Source organism: Pyxicephalus adspersus, chromosome 6 (assembly GCF_032062135.1).
Source record: "Pyxicephalus adspersus chromosome 6, UCB_Pads_2.0, whole genome shotgun sequence".
Taxonomy (NCBI): domain Eukaryota; kingdom Metazoa; phylum Chordata; class Amphibia; order Anura; family Pyxicephalidae; genus Pyxicephalus; species Pyxicephalus adspersus.
In genome coordinates, this window is record NC_092863.1 from 59,209,193 (window position 1) to 59,222,489 (window position 13,297).

The window sequence follows — 13,297 nt, forward strand, 5'->3', positions numbered from 1 at the left end:
GATGACTCATCTGATGGATGACTGGGCCTGATTTAAAAGCTCCCTTTGGCAGGAGAGGATACACGTCCACAGTGAAGCTGGGTGATCCCGCAAACCTGGAATGGATCTGGTCCAAAGTTAAAAACACTTGCTAACAATTAGCAAAAGAATTTAAGAATCTATTCCAGGTTTGCTGGATCACCCAGCTTCACAGAAGAAAGTGTATCCTGTCCAGCCTTGGAGAGCTTTAATAAAACAGGGCCAATGAGTGAAAGGTTCTTAGGACCTGTGGCTCCAAAACCTAAATCATGGCCAAACATATACACATTAGTCTCACCTATCCAAAAGACAATAGGACAGATTTAATAACGCTCTGTAAGACTGGAGAAGATTTACTTTAATCAGTGAACCTAGGGGATCCAGCAAGCCTGGAATGGATCTGGTGCAGGATTGAAAACATTTGCTAACAGACAGCAAATTACTTTTAAGAAATTAATTCCAGGATTGCTGGATCACCCAGTTTCACTGATGAAGGTGTATCTTCTCAAGCCTTGGAGAGCTTTAAATAAATCAGGACCAGTGTTTCAGTATTGTGGTTTGTTTCGTCTGAAATTTTCTGACAGATGGTCGGATCTCTCTACAGTTCTTTCAGTTCCTAATAAAACAATGACTCGGTCTACCACCTTGTGGCCAATCATCAAAAATGCACAGCTCAAAAATGGGAAAAAACAAATACAGTGGTACCTTAGTAAAAGTCCTTAATTCGTTCCAGATCCTTGGACTTATAACAATTTTTCCAATAAGAAAAAAAAGGAAAATTATTAACCCGTTCCCATGAAAAAAAATCCTATAGTTATTGTCATATTATTCATTGATGGGGTGTTAGAAAATATTTTAAACACTGCTTATTACTAAAATACATAAATACAAAAGCAATTAGATAAAATAAATGAAAATGTAACCTCACTTTACCTTGCTGAGAAGAGTTGAGTGCCTACCAGGATGGTGCTGAGAAGGGAGGAGGAGGAGATGTTCTGTAATTCACAGAGAGTTATACTACTACTGAATGGTAGTAATTGGCGAACTGACGCTCGTGGGCAGTCATGGCTTTGTCTTGAGAGAGGTAAATAAGGGTAGTGCGCGGTGTTATGACTCATTTTGACCCACACAAGTTCTAGCACACACAGGTTGTATAGCAAAATTTTGGAGCCAAACAGGACTTATTCCAAAGCAGACTTATACCAAGGTACCACTGTATTATGTATAAATAGTATTAGTAATAAATGTATTTAAGGGCAGCAAGCTCTGCTTTATTTTGCCGCCCAAAACACCTGTGTATTGGGATATGAAAAAGAATGGAAATTTCACAAATGGCCATTCAAATGCTGCTTTTAATACTGGGTAAAGCGTCCAAAAACTTAGCCTAATACCAGCAGTAGGTCAGACAGTTGACACAACACTAACTGTCAATCTTTAGATAACCTTTTACATCCCACACTTCTGGTGAAATTGTAGGCACAGACAATGTAAGTAAAGTTAAAATAGGGACTATGGGCAAAATCCACAATGACATTTATGATTTTGTCTCTCCCCCTGTAAAAGTTTTACTACATGTTAACCTTGTTGGTAGATCTGACATTTTTCCATATTTTTTGCTAGACAACAGCAATGAGGACTTAAAATAAGAATGAGCTTTAACGTGAGTCAATAGTAATTTTTGGTATTGTACATTTTAAAAATTGTAGAGAAGAGTTAAATCGACCCCCTGGTAATTTATTTTTTGTTGTCTGTGTTCCTTTGGGGCAATTTCACTTTACTCCCTGTCCTGGGGATGCGAAAAATGAGGGAAATTCCTGTTTTAGTAGTTGGTGCTGGAACTGGTGTCCTTATGAGAAGATACTCTCCCATCTCATGTTCCAGAAAACTGTACAATTCTGGATTTCCTATCAGCTCCCAGGAGCTTGGCCAAAATTTCTATCAATCTCTGGATCTGTAGGTGGTTCACTTGAGAAGCAGCAACCTATACAACTGGAGTCCTTAAACAATTTTGCCAACCCATCATAGTTCATTTGAAGGGGCCTTGCAGGATTAGCATTGGAGAAGGAGGGCATGTCAGCAATGCTGGTTGCATTATGCCTGCTCTGTGCATGCTAAGAGGAAAATGAACCACACTTTGTTATTATAAAGCTGATAACTTCTTCTGCTTTCTGTGGCTGAAATGGTCAGCTACTCCTGTCAAAGAAATGTAGACGTGCTTGGCCCCTGCAGTGTGCAGCCCCGCCACAGCTTTAAACCTGTTCGGTGTGAATTGCCTTGGTAAAGGTGTGAGTATAGACATACGTTTTTTAAGTTATGATCATAGAGGGATGCATGGAATGTTGAAAGATTTTAGAAAACATTTAAAAAAATGAACAGTGCTGTCCCATACAGCTGTGCTCCAAAGGTTTAAAAAACAAAACAAAAAACACAGTGGGTCACACCAATTGTCATACGGTCAAAAATAGGAATTTATTAGTCTTCAGTTGGCATGACAAAAGATGTTAGCGCCAGTCCCAATCAGGCCTTTGGAAGTTTTATGGGACTGGGTGACAGGACTCATAAGAAATGAAAGGGTTTAGCAACTAAGAGGCTTTAAAGTTGCTGCAGCAGTGAAGCAACATGTACACTTTCTGAAGCTGGGGTTGGTGACCTAAAACAAACCCCCACTGCGAAGATTACTGGATCAAGGAAAAATGTAAATCATTAATTTATTTATCATGCACATGTACTTGAAAGTTCAAAGTTCACAACAGAGTAGCGTATGGAGCTAAAATTGTTTATTTGGCCAGAATAAAAACTAGCACTGATTTCCACCTAAATAAAATGTTGTTGGTCCTCTCCTATTGTTATTGTAGATTGTGCTCATTTACAATGTGATACATTTCCATCATTTATTAGAACAAGCTGTAAAACATTTTCAGCATTACAGAAAAAATGCAGTGCGAAAAACGAATACTAGCAAAACCATGACTTACATGGAGAACAGATGTGGTTTATCATAGGATCCTATCTGAGACTAGGCTGCATGAAAAACGAGTCAAAGCATTAGTTCTGTGGTTTGATTTAAAGCACACTCTGACTTAACATATATCAATATGCAGTACACAGTTCAGTATATCATTTTCAATCATTGAATTTTATTTGTTCCATGATTTATTAAAAGCCTTTCAGAGGCTTACAAGAATGTAATAAGGAAAGAGGAAACATGGTTGGTGTTGAGAAATTTTCTTTTTATTTAACATTTTTACAGAGGAATCATATTCTTTGTCTTTTCCTCAGAGACAGATGGTATGATTCCTATTGGAGATTTAACCAATTAGACTGTGTTTTTTCCATATAATTGTAGTTCATAACCAATAAGCTGGCTCCAGAAACCGAGATTGGGCTCAATGAAAGGCCTGCGTTTCTTGAGGTGGGTATGTGCTTCCCGCAAGGTCATTGCACGGTGCTTCATTAGATAGGCAAGGCAAAGTGTAGCAGATCTGCTGATACCAGCTACACAATGTACTAGTGTACATCCTCCATTTACTTCCACTTCATGGATCTTATCTGCTACAGTTTCAAAGTAGTTACACAAAGGACTATTTGGTGTATCTGCAACAGGAATATGCAAATACTCTGGGACAGAAGGGATACCAACAGGACCCTGTACAGACACATTGATTACACAAGTGATCCGATGAGCATGTAGAAGAGTCTTGTTGTAAGCTGCTTCTTCATTACTAAGGTACAGGCTCTTTGTTACCTTGCTGAATCTAGAATGAGCTTTTGGCCTTCGTACTGTAGTGTTCATTATGAAGATCAAAATCACTTGTATTCAGCTGTAAAGAAAGACCATGCTTTAAAAAATGAAAGTATTTGGGCTATGAAAAATGCCTCATTACTAGTGTCCTAGAGTTATGTACAGCCCGAGTAACCAAAAGTAAGATACATACAGTTAAGTTCCCTAAAGATTGTAAGCTCACACAAGTTTTGGTAATTTACCTTTTTAATCATACATATTCAAACTACAGAATGTATGACAGAATGTGGACAAAGTACAAACTCTCAGTAATAATTGGAGGGTACCTACATCCAAATTGAATGAATGCTTTAGGAATTACAGCTCCTAAATTAACCACCTTTTTTTTTTCAAAAAGACCAAAATTATTAGGACAGTTGACTCCAAACCTGTATTACCTTTGTCATTTCATCATGAATTAGGCACATAAAATGTCTGGAGATGATTCCAGGTGTATTGTTTGCACTGGAAAGACTTTGTTGTGAACCTATAACATGCAGTCAAAGGAACTCTCTATGCAGGTGAAACAGACCATCCCTAGGATACAAAAACAGAAAAAAACATCATAGAAATTGCAAGAATATTAGGAGTGGCAAAATCTCCAGTTTGTTAGATTCTAAGAAAAAAAAAATAATGCATCAGTGAAATCAGAAATGGAAAAAGCCATCCACAGAAGACAACAGTGGTAGATGGTCGAGAATAATTTCCCATGGTGAAAAAATACCCCTTCACAACATCCAGCCAAGTGAAGAACATTCTCCAGGAGGTAGGGATATCAATATCCAAGTCTACCAATAAAGAGAAAACTCCATGAAAGCAAACACAGAGGATTCATCACAATATGCAAATTACTCATAAGCCTCAAGAATAGAAAGGCTTGGACTTTTCTAAAAAACATCTAGAAAAGTCAGCACAGTTTTGGAACAGAATTCTTTGTAGAGATGAAACTAAGACCAACCCCTACCAGAATGATGGCAAGAAAAAAAAAAGTATGGAGAAGGCGTGGAACAACTCATGATCCAAAGCATACCACAAAATCTGTAAAACACGATGGAGGCAATGTGATGGCTTGGGCGTGCATGGAATCCAATAGTACTGGGTGACCAGAGTTTGATGATGTGACAGAGGACAGAAGCAGCCAAATTAATTCTAAGGAGTACAGAGAGATACTGTCAGCTCAAATGCAGCCAAGTGGATTTTCCATTACAAAACAGATGGAGAATGCAAAAGCAACATAGGTGTTTAAAGCAAAGAAATGGAATATACTCCAATGGCCTAGTCATTCACCTGATCTCAACCCAAATAAGCATGCATTTCACTTGCTGAAGACCAAACTTCAGACAGAAAGACCCAGAAACATCAACTGAAAGCTGCTGCTGTAAAGGCCTAGTAAAGCATCACAAAAAAACGTAATCAAGCAAGTAAAAAAAAAAAAATATTTTCAACTATATTATTTTGTCCAACATTTGAGCCCTTGAAAGATGGGTTTCTGTATAACAGGGGTCAGCAAAGTTTTATTTATGGGGGGCAGGAGCACACTAGGCCAGACCGGCCCTAATGGCCCCACCCACCACCAGGGAACACCCCCTGAAGTAAAATCCCTCTACTCCGTTGTATGCATTGCGTAGGAGAGGGATTTACTTCAAGGGAGCTTTCCCTATTCACCCCGGCGGCGGAAGTATCACCGGCCGCGGTAAATAGGGGAGCAACTGCAAGGGGGAGGCACCAGAGCTTCAGCTACTCTGGTAGTTCCTAACAACCCTTGCCCGATCTGCTGGCAACCCACAGCTCCGGAGCAGCGGGTTGCTGGCCCGCATTAGGCCAGATCAGACAGGGGGAGTTAGGCCGGAACGAACTACCAGCTAGGCTGTATCTGGCCTAAAGACCGGAGTTTGCTGACCCCTGGTGTATAATAATGACTCCAGTCCCTAAAATTTTAAATATTATACAGGTACTGTCCAACCCATTTAATGAAAGCCCAAAGTCTGCACTTCCAACTGCATTTCATTTTATTTCCATTGTTTTTGTGTACAGAACCAAAATTATGAAAACTGTGTCAGTGTCCAAATAGTTATGAACCCATCTGTAAAGATCTGTAAAGAAATTTGGTGCTCTTTTATGTTTAGATTTGCATATTAATTTTCACAAGGTTTGGGGGTAGTTGGGATTTTCAAGCAGCAAAAGGTGTAAATTCTATGGCCTGGTCTCTACTAGCTTTAATTGACAATTCAACTGTGAAGCTTGAAAAACATGACAGGCTAATTCCTTGTAGTGGAGAGCACACATCAAAATTCATTGTTCTTGTTTTAACAACAGAGATTTGAAGCACTGGAAATGTTATTAATATCCTGTACCATGTATAGAGGTAGTAGGAAGTATTCTAGGATGCTAAGATGTTGTATAGAAGCGCATTTTATAGGCTTTAAAAATGGACATTTGATGCACGCCAAAAGCAAGTTTAAAGAAAGTTGAGACTAGGGTTAAAGGCGTTTGCTTTAAATTTATAGTGGTATTCTAATACACTTAGGTGCACAATATACTATTTCATGTTATACTATACATAGTTTATGCTTTAGACACAGAATAATTTATAATTTATTCCTACATTACAGTATTATATCACAGATAACACAATTCTGTCCGAATTTGCCTTACCAAATCCCTATTTTAAACATCCAACATCTGTCCACATGAGTATTTTTCTCACTCCAATGTTTTTTGCTTTCTCGTATCAGTTTAAATGGCTAACAAGCCAGAAGATGGACCTGAAGTCTCCTTTTGTAAAACTAAAGGGACAGATGACCTGATTCTTTACAGGTTTGTAAAAATAAATTCATGTGTTTGTTAAATGTAATCTGTATAAATATGTGACCATCTTAGCATAAATAATATTAACAGCGTGTGTTAAAGACCAATTCCAATGACATGATGACACGTTGCTTCCAGCAGGATAATCCTGTGGGTCCGGGATTGATGACATACTCTCAGGGAGTGAGCAAATCCTGGGCTCACAGGATTTGTAATGCATGACAATGGACATCACTCAATCCAGAAGAGGACCAACACGGCAATCTCACAGTGGTGAACCTGCAGGTTACAAAATACAGATAAACTGAGATCATCTTTTTTTACATGTAGTTTTTATTTTTATTTACTATGCAAGCCATAGTGTGAAAATTTGTATTTATTCGTAAAATTCTTTTGTTCCTTTTGTTAGTGCTCAGAAAGTAACATTTCTGGCAAAATCAAAAAGTAATATCCTAATCACCACTATTATATTGCCATATTTATAAATGTGGTAATAGATTTTGTTCCCTGGCTATTAGGCTTTTAAATGTGTAGAACACAGGTACTGTAATGCTTCTAAAGAGGCAATCAGAAGGCCCATTATCATGAAGAGAGTAGCTGCTCTCCACCTTTTAAACTGTCAAACAGATTGTATGAAAAAACCCTGCAGATCTCCAATCCAGGCTTTGGCCTTCTCCACGTTGCAATTGGTAAAGTTTTCTGACTAACTGCTTCTTTAATATATATGACAAACAGGACATTACACAGGTTTATTTTGATTATAAAAGCGGTGATCAGGCTAAAACACTAAATACATTTATGTGCACTAAAAATTTGACATTTTTCTGGCAACGCCCTGTTCACCAGTTTATAAATTGGCCTCACATAGCCAACAATACAATGCTGATGTCTAACCTAAACTGCCGTCTTACCAAACAACCACTAGAGGGCGAACCAATTACACTGATAAAAATCTGAAAGCTAAATTGTATCACTGTATATAACACAAATTGTATACAATCTGCAGCAAACAAAACATCTTTAATAGAAACCAATATTACAAAAAGATTGCTTCTGTTTAAAAAACAAAAACATGAGAAGTTTTAAAGCCAGGTCAGTCATCAGATTGCCTGTTTTTTTCTGAATACTTGCATTAAAGTATCTCAAAAATCTGTCTGGATGACATTTAGATTATGCTCAGATTACAGTGTTGTTTACAGCTCCCAGGTGCCAAGCCATTCCACTTTAACTGCTCCTGGATGCTGCATGTAGCGTCTAAAAATCTACTTCCAAGGTAATGCTGCAAATGTCTGGGAAAAATCCTGGTAGAGCAAACACTGCACAAGATACTTTTTGTTACCTCAATTAGCCAGAGAAGGCTCTCATAGGTCTCTCAGATTAGGTTTTACTATATTAGCGTGGCCTTACTGGATTTCATGGCTTCGATCCACCAACTGTCAAAGTTATTAAATGTTCCTTCACTGACCAAGGCAGCAGTCTAATAGGGTGGTAGAATGGATGCAGGCAAGGTTTAGCTCTGAATCCCAGCCCCAATAATTAGATGAATCAGGGTGGGACAATAAAGCACAATGGATTTTGCCAACAAAGAGAGCCAATAGACAGGCACAGACTGTTTCTTTGTCTTTTAAACGCTGTTCCAGCATTCTAAACAGAAACACTTGCACAATCTTCAGGTAAGCTCTATAATTTACAGCGGGGTTCGTAAATTCCAAAAAAGTTCAATACAGGAGATGTGGAGGTGCTGCCTATAACAGGAAAGTAAATGTAAGCATTAAGTCAGTGGTTTTGAAAAAACAGAAAAGAATCTGGTTAGTGTAGGTAACTGTAGGTAACAAATCAAGGTTTCTTTACCTGCAATAGGCTGGCTATACACACTGCAAATATGAGGCATCAACCAGCTATCAGTTGCAAAAAAAAAAAAATTGATGCAACTGATTACACACAGTATTGTATATGGTATAAACTGTTGATAGCAGCTGGCCTGAATGAAAACAGTGAAAAACACAAACTAAACATGAAAAACAGTGAAGAACACAATTGTTGGTTTTTCTCTGCATTATTGCAAAGTAAAAATGGTGATTTGAGTGTCCTTTATTTATAAAATGTACTTAATCCATCTACTAGACATCTACTCAACATACAGCAATGCTATCCCAGGTAAAAGTCTGTGAAAATAAAATGAAATATTTGTGTGTAACAAATTAATTATTCCTGTTTCATTCAGTTTACTCAGTGGAGCTGAACGACATACAAAAAGTCTGATGCCTACAAGTCATCTTACCAGTGTGATCATGCATGATAATGCCTGTGAGGAGAGAATGCTTGAGCTGAAGGTGAGGTGTTTTATTAAACCTTTTAAGAGAAAAACATGGAGCCACTGATAGTTGCCAGACTGTCATTTATTATGGCCATGCACTGCACACAGCTGGTGAGGACAGCAGGGATGAGAAACAACAGAAGAAAGAAGAGCGGCTGCAGCAGGTGCACTGGTAAAGCGTGATTCAAATGTTTTATATTGACACATGTAAGGATGCTAGACTGATATCAACTTAGATGAAAGTTTGTGATCATCTAAGGAGAAAATCTCACATCTGTAATATGTCTTGCTGAATCCCCGAACAACTGATAACCGAATAAAGCTATGGTTTCCTATGGAGGAAGATGTGATGGGATGCTTGCTGTTCATTCTCTTGTGCCCATAGAATGAATAGTCCCTACTGTTACTGGAAACAATAATCAACAATTATTTCCATGCAGCTTTACTGGAAACAGATGCAAAGAGCACAAATTCTTGCACATTTACAAAATATGACCATGCAATAGGACTGTAACATGAAAATGTATAAAAATAATATAAATTTGAAACTAATTTAAAATCATATATGGTAAATGAGTATGGTTCAGTAAACCTCTGTGTTAGATCTTCATGGGCCTTCCCCCCAGACTCCTGGAAAGTAATATTGATAGCAAGCTTTTTCCATGTGTTCTCCTTAGAAACCCATGACCAGCAGGGAAAGGTAACATGACACAAGTCTCAATACACTGAGGTTGGCTGCCACACCATTTTCATTTGTATTTATGTCAAGTCAAACTGACTAGATATCAATAAGAAAAACATAGTGACTTGTATAGGGGTTGTGAACATCCAGTTATATTGTATCTGTATTTTCTAGGTTAGGCAAATAGAACGTATGAAAGTTAGATCATTTCACTTTCATGAACATCTGAAGAACATCTTTCTGAATGGGTTACACAAAAGAAGCACATCCTGGGAAAAAGAACATGAAACTTTTATAAAACATCTTCAGCGGAAGAACAAAAGAAGCACTAGCTCGGACTCCACAATCCCCATAATCTCTGCTGCCCAGGAAGTTACCCTGTCACTGATCACTGGGAATACAACAGCTAGCTAGAAACAAAATGTAACATCACCATGTGTATAACTGGATATTCTGCAGTCTGCACAATAAAACTGCTTTGTATGTTACTGAAAGTACAAGTGTCTGGAAAAAGATGATTTCTATCACTTAATGGTATGGGGACATTTCTGCAGACATTCACTATTTAATTTATATAATATACGCATCACCTACAAAGTGACAAAGAATAACAATGTGATAAAGAGATTTCTGATTTAGGCCTCCCCAGAGACCAAATTTTACTGGAGTATTTGATTCCTGGCACCCAGCTGCACTCATTGATTTCTCCCCACAACACTAACATTGTGTCCTGTGTTCCCCGGGGGGAAACAAGGAGTGCCAGTTTCTGAAGAAAAAAGTAGTCACCAATTCCCCCTCATTAAATGGTGCCAATATCCGAAGAAGCAATTACTGGCGGCTTTGAGGTAACAGACCTTTGAACTTTTAGCAACAGAGGACCTTCATTAATAATATTTTATTAATAGTAATATTAATAAAAAACAGGATTTTTATAGCACCAAAATTTTATGCAACGCTGTACATTAAATATGGGTTGCATATGACAGACAGATACAGACAAGAGGGAGAGGACCCTGCCCAGAAAAGCTTATAAGCCTCAGATCACTTTTTAAAAAGTAAGTGAATACAGACATTTTTGAAATAGAAACCGAACGAATCCATTAAATAAGGAAGATTGTTACTAAAGTACTAAACTGCCAAATAAAAATGAAACACCCCAACTGAAATGAGATTATAGACGATTAATTTAATGGATGACTTAAGGGTACAAAAGGCTGCAGTAACAAGCAAGGTCCACTCAACATGGTCAATCGCACAATTGCCCACTATTCACTAAATGTGGTTAGAGTTGTCATGGTATTAGACTTCCAATTTGTCGTTCTGAACCAGTGTTTTACAATGTAGGTTCCCTGAAACCCTATGGTTTACCCATCACCCATCAGAGGTTGCTAGGGGTTCTGTGAGCATTGAGCCTCTTGTGCCTCCCAGGTCAGTTGAAGTGACACCAATGATCATTTTAGCTATTTGTGAAGGTGTCAATCGTCCAGCAATGTATGAGGCATTTTACTACTGACCACTTTAGTTCCTCATATTTTTACATTTACATGCATCATTCTCTATGTTGTATCCTCTTAAAGACCATGTAAGATTTTGAAAAAAAAACTCCTAGATCCTGTTTGTTAGATGATAGTCCAAAAATGTTTGTATTAAGTTTTGTCAGCCCAGCCCAACTGTGTTTTGCCAAACCCTCCCACTCTACCTATCTGTACAACAATGACAGTAATTATTCTATACCCTAAGATAAAAGCCAGGAGGGCAATCATTGGAAAGACAATAGAAAATGTGCTCAATATATCTCAGAAATTCTAAAAAAGTCAGCATGTATTTTTGTACTTTTCCAACTGATCTATTTTAAAAAAGTGTTTAAAAGGAACTATTAAAAAGATAAGAAAACTGGGCTGCGAGGCTTGCACTTTGTTGTCTTCGGGGCCTGGACTGTCTATTTTCAGACTACCTTTGAACATCCAGTTTGTTTATGATTTAATGTTGCTTTGTCCCTCAATAGAAATAGTGATGAAATGACTTATTAGATTGGCTTGCTTCCCATTTTATTTGTCAGTTTTGGCAGAGCTTTCATTCCCTGCTACTCTTCCTGTTTTGTCATTTCAGAAAGGGACTTAGGGTATAGCCATTACATTGAGTTAGACCCTTTTGCATTTTCTTAGTATCCAGTCCTCCAATATATGGCTAAAAAAACTTTAGAAAAAAGGGTTTTACAAGGAGTAGAAAAATGAATATTTTCTTTCAGAAAAATTATTATTATTGAGACATGACAAGTCATGTGAGTTTAGACGCAGCAAACTTCACCACTTTGTACATGGAATTCCTCGGATTTAATGCCCTGTGTTTCTCAGTGATCCTCTTTATTTTACTCCAGTCACATCAGGACAAGTCTGCGCCCTAAAATGAGAGAACTTATAACTAGCGTCACAATATCTGGTAGGAAAGGTGTGTGATGGTGTTTATATTGTATCAATTCTCATGCACTTTATGAGTTAAAACGCTTCATGAAAGCTTGTTCTCTATGGTGGCTTTTTGAAAACTGGGACCAGTTTAGGGTCTAGGAGCTGGTGAGGGAAGAGTAGGGCGAGTTCTGACCACCTGGTCCATGTCGGGGTATTTCCACCTGTGCGGCCTGATCACAGATGTGGTATTCAGGTGAACAGGCATAGAGAAATGAACTTAAAGAAAGAGCTCTGAACTATTGTTGCCAAAGGAAAGACTGGAGGTTGCCCCTCTCTTTTTTTTCTTAAGGACTCTGCATTTTATTTAGTCTGCCTGGAAAGTAAGCTAGGCAGGAGCCAATGGATAATGTTTATTTTACGGTTTTCTTGGCAGCTTACAAATAAACCACAGGCAGTCCCTGGAAGTTTCACTTAACCTCCTGCCTGTGTTCTGGTTATTGCCTTGCAGACCCCCGTGGAAGCGTCTTAGGTAGCTCACACAACAATAGGACAAACACCAGGACCCTCACCATGGGAAAGCCTGAACCATGTTGGCAGACCATGTTTTTATTCACATGGACATCCAACAATAAAACCTCTCCGCTTGAGAACTTTTACTGCCTCTCGGAGGGGCTGCCCTGAGGGTCCACCTGGCTGTGCCGACATCGTGAGGCCTGGTAATATTGTATTACTACCAGGCCAGAAATTGAGGGTGAGGGGCAGGTCACATTGGGGGGGCCATGGTATTCAGGACACACTTGATTACCATGGCCACAGGTGAGACACTTCAATAATCATTAATATTGCTATAGGCCAGGAGGTAATACAATCTCTAACCAATGGGTCGCAGATGACAGGAGTTTTAACCCTTCATTAGGCTAGTACAAACTACCTAAATGTTTGCTCCTTAAGCTCTGACATTCTTACCAATCTGTACCCAGGACTGAGAGAATAATGTGAGGACTGCTCCTGTAGTATATTGCACTGAGGAGAATGGTTGCTTACAACAATGAGCCGTCTTTCTCCCTTAATGTCGGGTGTAGCTACCCAGAGACCCGGCGACCTTTCAGGTGAGACCACCTATGGTCACCCGCTGTTACTCACCACATCACATGACGGCTCCCCCTTCTTCCCGCGAGGACACAGCCGCAAGCGGCGCCAAGTCACGTGGCCCGTGTTTATTTTGATGCCGTACCTCTGGCAGTCACGTGCTGAAGGGGGTGTGTCGTGCAGCTGTGTCCCCGCCC

General features: G+C 38.9%; 2 protein-coding genes across 4 annotated transcripts; one reads left to right on the forward strand and one right to left on the reverse strand.

Annotated features, from left to right (window-relative positions):
* The first annotated feature begins 338 nt into the window (after window positions 1-338).
* C6H5orf52 (chromosome 6 C5orf52 homolog) lies at window positions 339-10,100 on the forward strand. 3 transcript variants are annotated; one of them, XM_072415990.1, is made up of 4 exons: window positions 339-1,505; window positions 6,535-6,616; window positions 8,832-8,940; window positions 9,781-10,100. In XM_072415990.1, the coding sequence occupies exons 2-4, from the start codon at window positions 6,540-6,542 to the stop codon at window positions 10,018-10,020; spliced, it is 426 nt and encodes a 141-aa protein (XP_072272091.1). In that variant the 5' UTR covers window positions 339-1,505; window positions 6,535-6,539; the 3' UTR covers window positions 10,021-10,100. The 3 variants fall into 3 exon arrangements, with proteins under 3 accessions (XP_072272091.1, XP_072272092.1, XP_072272093.1); XM_072415991.1 differs by lacking the exon at window positions 339-1,505 and adding an exon at window positions 1,530-1,678; XM_072415992.1 differs by lacking the exon at window positions 339-1,505 and having other exon boundaries at window positions 6,498-6,616.
* Window positions 3,228-13,294, reverse strand: DUSP18 (dual specificity phosphatase 18). Its single transcript, XM_072415989.1, has 3 exons — window positions 13,155-13,294; window positions 4,198-4,336; window positions 3,228-3,839 (listed from the first exon to the last, which is right to left on the reverse strand). Exon 3 carries the CDS (start codon window positions 3,809-3,811, stop codon window positions 3,335-3,337), a length of 477 nt encoding a protein of 158 aa, XP_072272090.1. The 5' UTR covers window positions 3,812-3,839; window positions 4,198-4,336; window positions 13,155-13,294; the 3' UTR covers window positions 3,228-3,334.
* Between the last annotated feature and the right edge of the window lie 3 nt (window positions 13,295-13,297).

Bases quoted from the DNA above. Each gene is read 5' to 3' on its own strand.
- DUSP18 (XM_072415989.1), bottom strand. From the start codon at position 3,811: ATGAACACTACAGTACGAAGGCCAAAAGCTCATTCTAGATTCAGCAAG.
- C6H5orf52 (XM_072415990.1), top strand. From the start codon at position 6,540: ATGGCTAACAAGCCAGAAGATGGACCTGAAGTCTCCTTTTGTAAAACT. The intron at 6,617-8,831 runs GTTTGTAAAAAT...TGTTTCATTCAG, and splicing joins GATGACCTGATTCTTTACAG to TTTACTCAGTGGAGCTGAAC. The intron at 8,941-9,780 runs GTGAGGTGTTTT...TGTATTTTCTAG, and splicing joins AGAGAATGCTTGAGCTGAAG to GTTAGGCAAATAGAACGTAT.